The 13,357-nt window shown below is 42.1% G+C and overlaps 1 protein-coding gene across 1 annotated transcript; it reads right to left on the bottom strand.

Moving 5' to 3' along the window:
• Positions 1-7,060: 7,060 nt before the first annotated feature.
• Positions 7,061-12,646, bottom strand: LOC119396719 (SH3 domain-binding glutamic acid-rich protein homolog). Its single transcript, XM_037664024.2, has 4 exons — positions 12,342-12,646; positions 10,941-11,123; positions 10,498-10,587; positions 7,061-8,427 (listed from the first exon to the last, which is right to left on the bottom strand). Exons 1-4 carry the CDS (start codon positions 12,384-12,386, stop codon positions 7,969-7,971), a joined length of 777 nt encoding a protein of 258 aa, XP_037519952.1. The 5' UTR covers positions 12,387-12,646; the 3' UTR covers positions 7,061-7,968.
• Between the last annotated feature and the right edge of the window lie 711 nt (positions 12,647-13,357).

The raw sequence follows: 13,357 nt of genomic DNA, 5'->3' as shown, positions 1-13,357 counted from the left end.
GCAATTGTGAAGGCTGGCTTGCAAAAAAAGTGCTGTTGGCTTCCAGTCGTAGTGCTTGAGGTCTTTTTTGGTCACCTTATTTCATGCTTGTAATCCAGCACTCTCAAAAGCAGGCCAGTTTTGGCAAGGAATCCAGTGACTAAGCTTAAATTGAATTCTAAGTCCCAATACATTGTTGGCCTGAGTTGTGGATGCAAACTAATTTTTTGCATTGTGCTATGCTGTGGCTCTGTGGCATTTAGTAGGGAGGTTTCTGCAAGCTTTTCACGTCCTACTCTGCATAAGTATATGTGGTAGTACGTACTTGTTAAATCTATATCTGCACTTTTGGAAGTACGTATGGGCCTCTGACTTATAACTGACCAGGGCTGTTTTTATGTGATGCTGTGGGGCTCCTGTGAGATTCGCAGCACTTTGATGTTCTATTGATGTTCTAGACAGAGAAAAAGAAGTCATTTCTTATTTTCCAGAACCATAAAGTGCTATTGAGGCCCTGCACACAAATTGGTCTTGGCTCTAGTTGTATGCAGTGTGCCTTGTGTATTTTTGATAAGGAGTGTACAGTGATTGTACGAGAATAATGTTGTCCATGTGTGGCTTTTGATGGAACTGCTGATGGCTGGCTTTCCAGTTTTGACGACATTGTGCTAGCTATGCTTAAGAGTGCGGTTGCATACATTATTACAAAGTTGGGATGATTGCATAAATCCAGTATGGCACGTGGTGTGTTCATATATGCAGATCATTATTGAAGCTTCCATGAGGTACCTAAAGCACTGGTGCAACCACCTTGAGACAGTTTTCTTTTTTTACTGTCGGACTTTTTCATTGCCTTAAATTCTGTTTATGTCATTGCCTGTGCTTGAGGACAAAACATCTTGCTCTAGGAAAGTATATAGATCTGCGCATTTCTTTAGCTGTGTGTTGTGGATGTTGAGTCTATGAATGTTCAAGTGCTGAAAACTAATTTTTTGCACTTGAAATAGTGAAGCCAACAGAGGTGTCACTTTGGAGTGTAAAGCCCAGTCATTAAAGTTTGACAGAACCGAAGCTTTAGCTTGTTAGAGTGTTAAAACCAGTTTTTAGTACTGCCTTACTGACCACAAATCATTTTCTTTGTCCTTATATTTATTTTTAAAAATTGTGAAAGGCATTTAACAGACATGGTTAGGAAGGAAGAAGGTTTTTGTAATTAGTGAGAAGTTATACTAGGATGTAGAACATCTTATGTATGATAATCCCGGTTCTTTTAGCATCAATATACTGTGAAATAAGAAAGAAAAGTCACTTTGCTTGTTCGATAGCATTTCATGAAGTATAAGTTTGTGGTATCGTACTGTATGCAGCTGTGCGATGCTTTATAAGTAGGGGTGTGCTAATATTCGAAATTTCGAATATTTTTCGAATAGTGTTTGCTATTCGATTCGATTCGCACTGGAATTTTACTATTCGAACTTCCCAAAAACAAATACAGTCAACGTCCGATTGAAAGTGACCCCTTCAGATTTTCAATATGCTTCACCTCATTACACTGTCGTACTGCGGCAAAGCTGCCTTTCAAGCTCCGTTACGGTCGAACTTTGCCAAGAACAGTCAACGTCCGATTATAAGTGGTCCCTAGAGTTTCAATAGGCTCCGCCTCATCACACCCCGGTATTGCGGCAAAGCTGTCTTTCAAGCTCCGTTACGGTTGAACATTGCCAAGAGACAGTCAACGTCCGATTGAAAGTGGTCCGTAGATTTTCAGTATGCTTCACCTCATCACGCCCCGGTATTGTGGCAAAGCTGCCTTTCAAGCTCCGTTACGGTCTAATTTTGCCAAGCGACAGTCAACGTCCGATTGGAAGTGGTCCCTAGATTTTCAATATGCTTCACCTCATCACACCCCGATATTGCGGCAAAGCTGCCTTTCAAGCTCTGCTACGGTCGCAAATGTATTAACTCTAGAAAACGCTGGTTCCAACATGGAGATGAAAGATGTGGCAGAACTGGGGGCTCAATTAATGCTGATTTGGGCAGGAAGTCCGAAAAACCGGAAGCCGAAGCTTTTTAGCATCCAAAATTCCAGATGTTCTTATATATCGACGTCTACGAGGCAGATTTGGAACTCCGGACTTGAAGGGAGCACACCCTTGTCCACCACATCAGTTGGACTTCCACAGAAGTTGAAAGAGGAGGAGAGGCTAAGGAAATGGCATCTTTGCCTATCATGTGTAAAGTGTTGTCAGCAGCACTTTGGTTGCACCAAATCATGTACATAAATACAATTCGGCCTCTACATTGCCTCATTCTTGATAGGACAACTATGAAACACTACCCTGCCAACGCTTCATCAACCTAGCGAAAAGAAACTTTCGTGTTGCTATCTCATAAGAATATGCTTAGGAATCCTCTCTAACTTACTTTTCTACAACTTCGCTTCGACGTATTCAAAAAATATTCGAGAAATATTCGAGAAATATGCGAGAAATATTCTAAAAATATTAGATTCGATTCGCACTCACACTTCAATATTCGAATTCGCTTCGCACCCAAAATTTTGCTATTCGCACAGCTCTATAAGTTTGTGATATCGTACTGTATGCAGCTGTGCGATTCTTGCTTTTGCAGCCATTCAGTAGTTGCATATCATTGTGCAAGTGGTGTTTCTTCATTTGACTTCTAATTTATTTATTTTTACTAGCCTCCCATACCTGTTAGTCGTTGCTTCTGACATGAAAAATAACTTCAGAACTGATTTGTGTACAGGTTACTAGGCCTCTGCAGGATTTCTGAAGCGAACAATCACATCCGTCTTATTGCTTAATTCTTACCACATACCATAAATAGTGCTGAAGCCAGTATTTCTGCTTTTTATAATTCCGAAAGAATCATATTCTGCTATGCCAACATCAGTTATCTAAAGCACTCATCTTTCACATTACTTGCTGTAGTGGGCAAAACAGTATTTAGTAAGCAAGCTTACAATGGCACTGGAGCGGTTAGTAACAAGGTATTTCACTGCGGAGAGCTTGTAGGTCATCCTAGGCAATTATAATGCACTTAATATTTCATGATTGAAATGACAGTGCAATATATCTGGGGTTCAACCTCCCAAAACCACGATATAATTATGAGGGACGCCGTAGTGGAGGGCTTCAGAAATTTCGACCACCTGGGGTTCTTGAACATGCACCTAAATCTAAGTACACGGGCCTCAAACATTTTCGCCTCCATCGAAAAGGCAGCCGCCGCGGCCGGGATTCGATCCCAAGACCTTCGGGTCAGCAGTCGAGCGCCATAACCACTAGACTACCATGGCGGCCAAATAACAGTGCAGAATTGCTCGGAAGTATTCTGGTAGCTATACGGTTTGCGAACAAGTTCAGAGTTCACTGTTTTTAATTGGGTACTGCTGTTCTTAGATGGGGTGCATGAAATTTCCATATGCTTATTGGTGCAGTCGCAGTAACGTATTTCAGCTAGTACAACTCTGGCATATGTGAGAATGGCAATGGATCAAAAGAACCAGCTTGAACCTTGCAAGCTCAAGCAGTGTAAATAAAAATAATCTCAGCAGTGTAAATAAAGAAGCAGTGTAAATAAAAAAAGCACCAAGTGTGTTGGGATAGGCTTATTGAACATTTGCCTTCATTCAAACTGCTTTTGTATGAGGTTCAAAAGCCAGCTCACTGTTAAGACTTTTCTAACAAGGCGACCCTGGAGACAAGCATGTCATTTTAGTGTACAGTGAGAAACAATTTGAAGGCATCCCCACCACCACCGCCAGCACGGATGAAAGTATTACATAAAGCACAGTGGTGCAGCCAATATTTAGAAACTGTTCCAGACTTGGCTCTTTGTTTGGTTCCTTCAAAGTGCACAAGAATGGGAGTCAGATTTAGATGAAATCATGTGTTAGGAGCTAATGGGTATAACATTAAAGTACTTGATGCTTTGCCTTCCTTTGTGCCTTTGCGAAAATATAATTGTTGCATACCAATGCACCGTGAACCCAAGAACCATGTAATGAGCCCTTAGCAATCAGTTTCCTGCAGAATACTGTTGCTTTTCCGCGAGAACATTCTCCAAAATGTTGAGTTGGGGTGTAGTAACTGCGTGGCTGTTTGCCTTCGAACTGTTCCAAGCTGTGCGGCATAAGGAAATGCCAGTCCCGATGTCAGCGTAATATTACGAAAGCATGAAAATACTTGAGTAACTGTGTGGCCATTTGCCAGCATAAGCATAAGAAACGGCATAAAATACAAGTCCTGATGTTCCCGTAATATTACAAAAGCATGAAATGTCACCCTTATTTGAACAGGGCATGTTCATATTTTATACACCATGCATGTACTTAAGTTCACTGTGCAACCTTTGTTTGGAATATGCCGTATAGTCCAGTATGAGAACGCATGCAAGCCTATACTGCAGACAATTTAAGCATATGAATATGTGCAGTCACCTGTCTGTAGATGCTACTACTGTTAGAAGTTTAGCTTTTACAGATGTACAGATGGGGCAACCCTGTCAATCATCTACTTGTATAAAGCACTCACTGCTCACATGTTTGTATGTTCTCATATTGGACCATACTATGCTATTATGTTAACCACTGCCAAAACATCTTTGGCACAGAAAGAGCTCTGATATCTGATGTGTATGTCTAGTCTCAAGCTGCACATTTTAACATGGCAGTTGTTACCAGCATTCTTTGTTTGAATTTCTGCATGCAATGTGGAATTCTCATTGTGTGTGAAATGCAGTACTTGATATGGAAATAAAAGGCATCGTAACCTGTGTTGACTTGCATTTAGTAACAGTGCAAACTTGTTAATGCCGCGACATTTGGAAGGCCTTGAATACGTTTGCACCGAGCAATTTGGAAACTTGCTGAACGAAAAACCTGATCTTTAACTCTTACCTAAGCAGTGCTCTTGTAGAAGCCTTGCATATCAAAGAGATGCTTATGCTCTGTTGCAGCCAAAGAAAAAAAGATATAAACTGTGCCCACAGCCATTGCCGTACCACACAAAAGGAATTTGCGTAGATGCTCCATCCATTAAGGTTCGCCCATTTTCGTGACGTCAAGCGCTTCTGCATGTTTAAGAGAGTCGAATATGGATACATGTTCGTGCTGGTTTTAGAGAGAAAACTAGAATGTTCTGTCAGATTTTGAATCTGTGATCTCAGCCTAAAATATTTCAGCTGTAAACAAGAAGCCTTTATTTTACATCAAGCCTAGTATTTACATTGATGGACATAAAGTACTTGCACTTCAAACTAAAACCAGCTGGTACGACACTTACAGAGGCGAAGGTCGGGCGCACCACGATTTAGCGGGTGGAGTTATATTTATTGGCTTGTAGCCAACTCTAGCTAAGTACTAGCAGAAAAAAAAAATATCAATTTATGGCAGCGGCAGCAGCACATTTTATCTCCTGGCTATGTCCAATGCTGTCGAAAAACGTGCACAGCATCCAAGTTCTTTGTGTAAAGGTATAGTGAATGAAATGGTTGCTTATGCTAAGGTACAAGAATGCAATATGACAAGTCTTAAGTTGTATAAAGGTCTCTAATTGAGCTGGTATAGATACAATAAAGAGCAGTGGTTTTTGTGAGTGCTGCCAGAAGCAGTGAACAACTGTTTCTGTTTGGCAGCAGCTTTTTACTCTTAGATATATCTGAACAGAGGTTCTCAAAAGTGAAGAAATTGTTTTAATTGTACAAGACAACTTACATACTTTCACCACCACCGTGAAAAAAGAAAAGAAAACAAGCGGTAGCTTCAAATTCAAGCTGTGCGCGCATGTGCACATAACACGTCGTAAAAATCTCTGGGCAAGCAGCTCAACTGCGGCATACAATTGTGCATTTTGCTGATCAACAATCCCTATCGATGCAATGCAACGTGATCACCTTATTTTGGGCAACACAACCTTTGTAAAGCACAACATATAGATATCGAGGCACCTGGTCAATACACATAATGTACGCATTGCAAGACGTAAATATGGCGATGTCTTAGCCGTGGGCACGTCACGAGAGCCTGTGAGCCTGTGAAAGTACATTCACGTAAAACTAACATCAGGAAACCACTAACTTGGCCCAACACAAAAAGGTTATACGAGAACCCACTTCACTACCAGTAAAAGGCATACAAACAGTTCATTTTGATTTGCGCCAGTATGCAACTATGAAACGAGATAGTAAATAAAATTTTTCAAGAGTACATTCTTCAACTAGGTACCTCGTGGTAGTTCAGATGCGAATGAGAAGAAAGCCGGGATGTCAGGAAACAAAAACAATAAATAGTCACACTCATCACCAAAAACAAAACACCGACACTCGCAGCTATGCTTGCATTTTATGGTCACTGAAAGGGGGGGGGGGCTCATGAGCTGTACAATTAACTGCATATGATACACCAGAACATGCGCAGTCACTGAAATGTGGTTAGTCTACAGGCTTTCACAATGCAGGTAAAATAAATGCCTTTGCTTGTTCTTTCGCTTTTCTGAACTGACGCTTCAGTCTTGAGCAAAACACTGTCACTTCTCATCGACCAAAAATGCATACCGTGTGACAAGCTGGCATCATAGAAGTGTGCTTTCACTAGTACAGTAGACTGCAGCATATCGACAGTTGTACCATGTTTATAACATTCTCTTAAACAGTACCTGGCATCTGCCGCTGGTCTTAATTCTCACTGCCTGAGCAATAAAATTTGTTCAGTTGTCGTCAACTTTGTTCAACCATGCTATCATGCAGTGGTAGCATTAAAAGAATAATTGAACACAGTCTGTAATAATCAATAGTAAACAGAAATCATTTCATTTCAGTGCACTAATTTTCTTTTTTCGATTTTAAATTCAACAATACACACCGGAAAATTCTTAATCATGCTTACATGCACAAAGTTCACCGGTCTCTTCTGATCACTCAGTGCAAGTTAGAACAAAGAACACTCAGCCTTGGGTTAGTGGACAGGCAACACAACCTATGCAAGCAATCCTGCAATCTAAGCACTTTTTAAAGAAAATGGTTGCTTTTTGCAGTGAATGCTGACAAACCACAATGCGTAGTAGACACGATGGCAAAACATTTGTTCAGGCAGTGGTAGTTGTGCAGGCTTTGGGTGCACACGAACGGTCATGCTGTAAGAAAAAAGAAACATTGTTAGAATGTCATCTCTACAGCAAACCACTTTATTAAGTTGTAATTAATTCAATCCTAGAAAAAGGCTTTTTTTACAGCAATTGCGGCACAGCTTGTACCTGAAATGGTATATACAAATACGCAAGCATAAAAAAAATTGAGCACATAATCAGTTACATCTTATATAGTAAGGCAAGTGTTTGATCAAGTATCCTTATTTGCTGCTTCTGGCCATATTGCAAAGTTTACCATCTTAACTCTATTAGGGCAGCAAGGCGGGCTTGGTTTGTCATACTGGTAAGGGTTGAGCCCTAAAGAGTGCTTCTTTCATGTGTCTCAGTCCTTTGCGCTCAACCCCTAAGAGTATCATCATTTGAAGTGCACAGCCACAGGACATGCACGACAAAGTAGTTAAAAGCTTTCATACTTTGCCAAAATGCAGCTTTTTTGTCCTATACAGCAGCAAAGAAAAAGCGCAAACAAAAATGAATGTCAAATTTATAAATGCATTGTAAACCTAATATAGACTCTCCAGCAATTTATCACACTATAAAAGTTAAGTGAAATTAAACAGCATGTAATGGCCAGGGCAACAGCTTTATGTAATGCATTGTGCATCAATGACAGCCTGTCCAATACAAAATTGATTCCTAACTGCTGATGGCAGTGTTCTTGCCAGGGCACACATTACCATCGTATACACACTCAAACAAAACAGACATCCGACCTCTGCCGTTCCTCCACACTGAACACAATTGAAAATTGTGTTGAAATGTACACAAGGCCAGCACATTCCTATTATTCTTTATCTTCCTAAACGGCATGATAGAATCACTCTTCTTTCTCCTCTTCAACATCCACCATATCTTCTTTATCGCCACTCTGCTCTTCTGTTACTTCATCATCTGCTTTCATTTCATCATCATCGGCCTTCTCCTCACGTTCATCATTCGGAGCACCTTCGTTCTCTTCTTCTTCGTCACCTTTGCCCTCAACTTCGTCACCTCCAGTACCACCCTCATCTTTCTCAACATCTTCCTGTTTCTCCTCTTCAACATTTTCAGCACCTTCATCAGCTTTGCCCTTTTCTTCGGCATCTCCTTCCTCTGTTCCGCCTTCTGGTTTCTGTTCCTTGCTGTCATCGCCGACATCCATGTTTTCATCGCGGTCCCCAGTACCACCTTCGTGTGCGCCTTCCTCACGAGCACCATTCACCATACCAGACTCTGTCTCTCCCTCACCTTTGTCACCAGGCATGACAATGGGTTCCACACCTTCAGGAACGATACTCTGGAGAGAGGAACAAAACAAGCTTGCCAACTGCGACCATTTACGAAAAATATGATGCTTTGCTGCCTCCCGAATCTCCTTTGCAAAACGCAGTTAGTACCTCTGTCACACTGTGCAGTTCATTTTCTTCGTGCATAATTATATATGCAGTGCACACTAAAGAAAAGGGACAGAAAATAAAATAAATGGAAATGCAGATAGCACTAAAGGAAAGATATGCTATATTTGGTCTATGCTATGCTATATTTGGTGGCATGCTTTTCTCCGAGAGGTGTAGCACACCCAATTCAAAAACGTACCACCTCACACAAGCTGCTAGCTTAGATTGTGGCAGCTGCCACTTATTTCAATTCTGCCAAGAGCTTTCCTATTGTTATTTACCGCATGTGTGCACTGGTGTAAATTAGTGGTAGGGATATGGTATTAAAAAAAGCTGAACCATGGAAGCCCTGCAGAATCAAACAGATTAATACTTACAACACCTTGCAGTTCTCATTTCGAATGCCAAGAAGAGAACCAAGATTTTTTTGCTATCGCAAGAGAGCAATTTCACGAATAAGGATTTTTTTGTTTACGTTAATGCCAGTGAGCAGAAATAGTTGTCCACCACCGCAAGGCACTTATCTCTCCATTAGATTTACGAATTAACGCGAAGGAGGAAAGTAGATTTGCAAGTGTAGAGGCAAGGGAATGTAAAATGGGAAGCAGCTTCCTAAAATTTTTAACTCTGAAGGTAGCAGAACATAAGTTGTTAAATACCATGAACTGACCAACTCCTCTTGACACTATGAGTATATGGATGCCCATTTAACAGAAGCTTTTCAAGCTCGCCAAAACGTTTCCTGCAACCTGAAGAATGCCATCTAGCCGTAACAAACCTTCGCACGGGTGACATTTCATTCCAGTGAACAAATAGCTGGGCCAAAAACAAGTTCTTACATGGTCAAAATTAAGGGATTAATGATGGCTAGGGCTCAGTGTTTTCAGATAAATCCGATAAACACTCGCCGGTTAAATTTTTTAGATTAATTTTAACGGCCAATATGTATTATCCTCTTCCGTTCTTCATCAAAAGGGCATGTTCTAAGGGGTCACTGATACATCGGCCGGTTTGGCCGACATAAACTTTACCTCATGCCAACAGTATCTCGTAGACTGCACCCATTGCGCATTTAACAAATGGTTTGTCGTGCACGGAGCGAGTGACGTCAACGTATGTAGGGCCCCCGGGAGCGCACAACAACATTTTGATATGTGGTCCCCAGGCAGCAATGGGGCGTGCCAGACGACATCGAATATATGACGTCGTAAAGTACGCTTGCATCTGTTAAAACAAGCTTGATTGTAATATGCACAACATAGGTGTTTTGTATTCAAGTATTTGTGCTTTTGTTTATATGTTTTTGTGCATTCAAACCTTCGAGACAACTGAAATATGCTTTTTGTCTTGCGATGTTTTGGTGATCAGATAAATTTCATCTAAAATATTGGAGTATTTAGAATAATGCAAAATTAAACTCCGATTTTTGGAGGATTGGAGATTTACAAAAAAAATCTCCAATAAACAGCGAATTTCCACAAAAAAAAAAAAAAACTCCGAAAAACACCCTTCGAACTTCAAGGAAGATAAACTCTGAAAACAAGAAGCGCTACTTGTGACAGAGAGGCTGGTTTGTTTGGCAGTCCATGGGATTTTCAAAAACCTACACCACCAGCACAGTTCAAAGGAATCCAGCTATTTCCTTCCATATTTCTTCAAGGTCCACATTTCAAACCTATATATAGCACCACAGGAAGAACAAGGGAGTTGTGAAGGTACATTTTAGTTTTCAGGCTAACATCCTTGTCTTTGATAATCTTTGAGAGTTCACTCATTGCTTTCTTTTCTAGTACTATGCTTCACTAAGTTTTCTTTGTAGAGCTACAATTCTTGTCTATTCCAGATCCTGGAAAGACAACGTTCCATAACATCTATTACACTGTTATTTATCTGAATCACCCGTTATTCACCTGTTATCGCAACATTACTCTTATTTACATATAGCAGCAGTATCAACAGTATCAACTTACTGATCCATTCAGGTTGTACTCTGAAGGGTCAAGCTTCAGAAAAAGGATCAGCCTATCCTCTTCTGTGGCCTGATCAAAGTCTTCATAATCCTACAAAATAAAAAAGAAGCATCATTACAATCATGTGCCTCTCTTCTAAGGGCACCGTTACACATTTTGTGTCGTATGATTCAGCCAAACAAAATATTTCAAACGATGACGATATGAAGCAAGCCAAGCACAAAGTGATCTCATCGCTGACTCACACCTTTGAAAAACAGTCACAAAAGCAGCGCAGCAAAGTTGAAGTTTAGTCAGGAGTTCGACAAAAGTTCAGCTGGTCAGGTAACATGATAACACACAAATATAGCCTGGCAAGAGCAGTCTGAGACACTGTAAAAGCAGATGTTCAGAATGATACATGTTTTTTATTATTCAGATAGTACATCTAACAACTGTCTTACCCCACAGTATTCCTTTTCGTTGAAGAAATGTGGAGGGAGTGTGCAAACACCATCAACCTTCTTACAGTGCTCCTTCATGAAGTCCCTGTCTTCTTCTTTGCCAGGTTCAGTGATATCGATACTCTCAAATGGCACCTTTATCGACTCCAAGATCATTAAGGCTCTCTGCTGATTCTTTTTAACCTGAAAGGAAAGCAGTTCGAATAGTTAAACATGTGTGCACAGTAAAACATGGACAGGGTTGCAGCAATGGCCATTTGCAATAAGCGATAACATCTGCACAAACAGATGAATAGATGCGAATAAAGCAGTCACAATATCTGGCATGGTAACTGCGCTTTTAAGAATGATAAGAACAAATGTAACTAGATCTGAAGTATACTTATACATGCTTAGAACCTGTTGTTTGTACTTTTATACTGCTATGGTATTACTAATATAGCGCCACTAATTGGTAATGGTTAGTTGTTTTAATCTTTATGATCTGTCATTTATGCAGTCTTGGCTTTTCCCAAGAATCAGTTCTTATAATAGCGCCATTACCTGGTGCACATTCTGTGCTTTGCTCTGCGCCCAAGCTTTCTGCACTCCTACAAACCTTGACTCTCAACGTTGTTTTTGCCATATGGCATCGCGGCGTCAGAAACAGAGGCGTACCGTACGTCCATCTTAAACAAAAGCAGCTTGGCAAGTTGCACTTCCACTTTGGTGGTGACATATACAAACACTGCACGTGGTTGTTTAGCTTACGTCGGTGCATGATTGACCTTTACGTAGTTTTGTTTTGTTTTGTTTTTCCCTCGCTATCCGTTGTAATTAGCAGTGCGAACACATCTCAAAACAGATCGGGAAGCACACGCCAGTATATACACGTAGTTCCCCGGGCACATAACCGTAGTGCGAATGCTTCGGTGCCAACGTCTGCAAAGCCGTCTACGAGCTTTTCTTTTTTCCGCCAGCAATAGAAAGAAAAAGAAGAGGTGCATAGCTCCCGGCGTTTCAACACCGCGCTATATTTTAGCGGTTTTGTCGCACAGCGGAAAGAAAGAGGGCCGTGAGAGCTGCTGGCAGGAGCCCATGCGTGCGAGCCATGCGCAATGGGTGGGACCTCGCGGCCCAACCCTTCAAGCGGGGCTCGGTATGCTCTAGGGCACTACCGGAGAACACGGTCCGGAAGAAACGCTCCCGGCGTAAACAGGATGTGCGGTCGCGAACGACGTCTCTGCTTTGTACGGTCGTTCGGCCTTCCAACTTCGGCGCCGCACTCGTTTTCGCTACGCGACTCGAACTCGATCGAGATTGTTGGTGCAAACCCGCTGAATAAGGAGTGGGCCGGTCCCACTCCCTCCCTCACAGCCACCACCACCACTGCAACGGCAACCGGCGAACGAAACGACCTACCTCCTTGCTGGCAGAGATGCCGGAGACGTACATTTTGATCACCATTCTGCACAATCCGCTGTGTACGGTGCAGGCGACAGAGATTCCGATGAGTCACTCGGGGATTAGCAACGCGATCTCACACTCACTTTGCAAGGGCACGCGAGAGCACTCCTAGAACGATGACCAACCACTACTGCGTTCTCCACGTCGCACAGCTCGTCTCTACTCCGCTCGGAACCGTTTCCAACGCACTCACTCCAGACGCAGGCGCCCGCCGACAAAACTGGACGATTCAAGAACGAGCATCACGAAGAAAAACAAGACGGCGTCATTCGATCACGTGCCGTGGTGGGCGGAAACCTTCGCCGCGACGCCCCCGTTTGGTTTTGGTTTCTGTTTCGCCCTTCAGTCCCGGCGGCGAGTTTATGAATATACTTTATGCCTCTCCCTCGATTTGTCTTTTGTTTTCTGTTCATCGGTGCACGCTTGTTGTGTCTCGTACTAAACGCTGCGGCACTACAAGGTCGATGAGCGAGAGCCGGCGTTAGTCATCATCGAGCGTCGCGTTCTGCCACGTCATTGTGCGCTTGGCGATGCGGCGGCGATGCAGTGATCGCGTAACAACAAAGAGATAAGACGCGGTGGGAGCTCATTTTCTGAGCCCTGTGTCGCCAGAATATTCCGGCGCGTATGGCGCGTGCTCTCAGTTAAGAAACGACAAACAAAACCTGGCTGTTCACCTTTTGAGAGTTAAAGATCCTCTTATCAGAAGTCATGTAAAACTGCATAAATAAATAAATTTGTAATGTGTTTTCCTGTCGCAGTCTAACGTGAACGGCACAAAAATATAAGGGTAAATGTTGGGTGACCATATACATTTCCTTCTCTCGTCGATAAGCTCTGAACGGGCCTACAACAACCGTTACATTTATAATCTCTCTGTAAATACCACGACCATATATATTTTTTTCCTTTCCCGGCCTGCTCCTAGAGCCTTTCTGTCCTCAACCTCCTAGCTTCCCTAACCAGCGCAG

Source organism: Rhipicephalus sanguineus, chromosome 6, assembly GCF_013339695.2.
Source record: "Rhipicephalus sanguineus isolate Rsan-2018 chromosome 6, BIME_Rsan_1.4, whole genome shotgun sequence".
NCBI lineage: Eukaryota > Metazoa > Arthropoda > Arachnida > Ixodida > Ixodidae > Rhipicephalus > Rhipicephalus sanguineus.
This window is presented reverse-complemented; position numbering and strand designations above follow the sequence as displayed.

Bases quoted from the DNA above. Each gene is read 5' to 3' on its own strand.
- LOC119396719 (XM_037664024.2), bottom strand. From the start codon at position 12,386: ATGGTGATCAAAATGTACGTCTCCGGCATCTCTGCCAGCAAGGAG. The intron at 11,124-12,341 runs GTAGGTCGTTTC...CTTTCCTTTCAG, and splicing joins GCATCTCTGCCAGCAAGGAG to GTTAAAAAGAATCAGCAGAG. The intron at 10,588-10,940 runs GTAAGACAGTTG...TTTATTTTGTAG, and splicing joins ACGAAAAGGAATACTGTGGG to GATTATGAAGACTTTGATCA.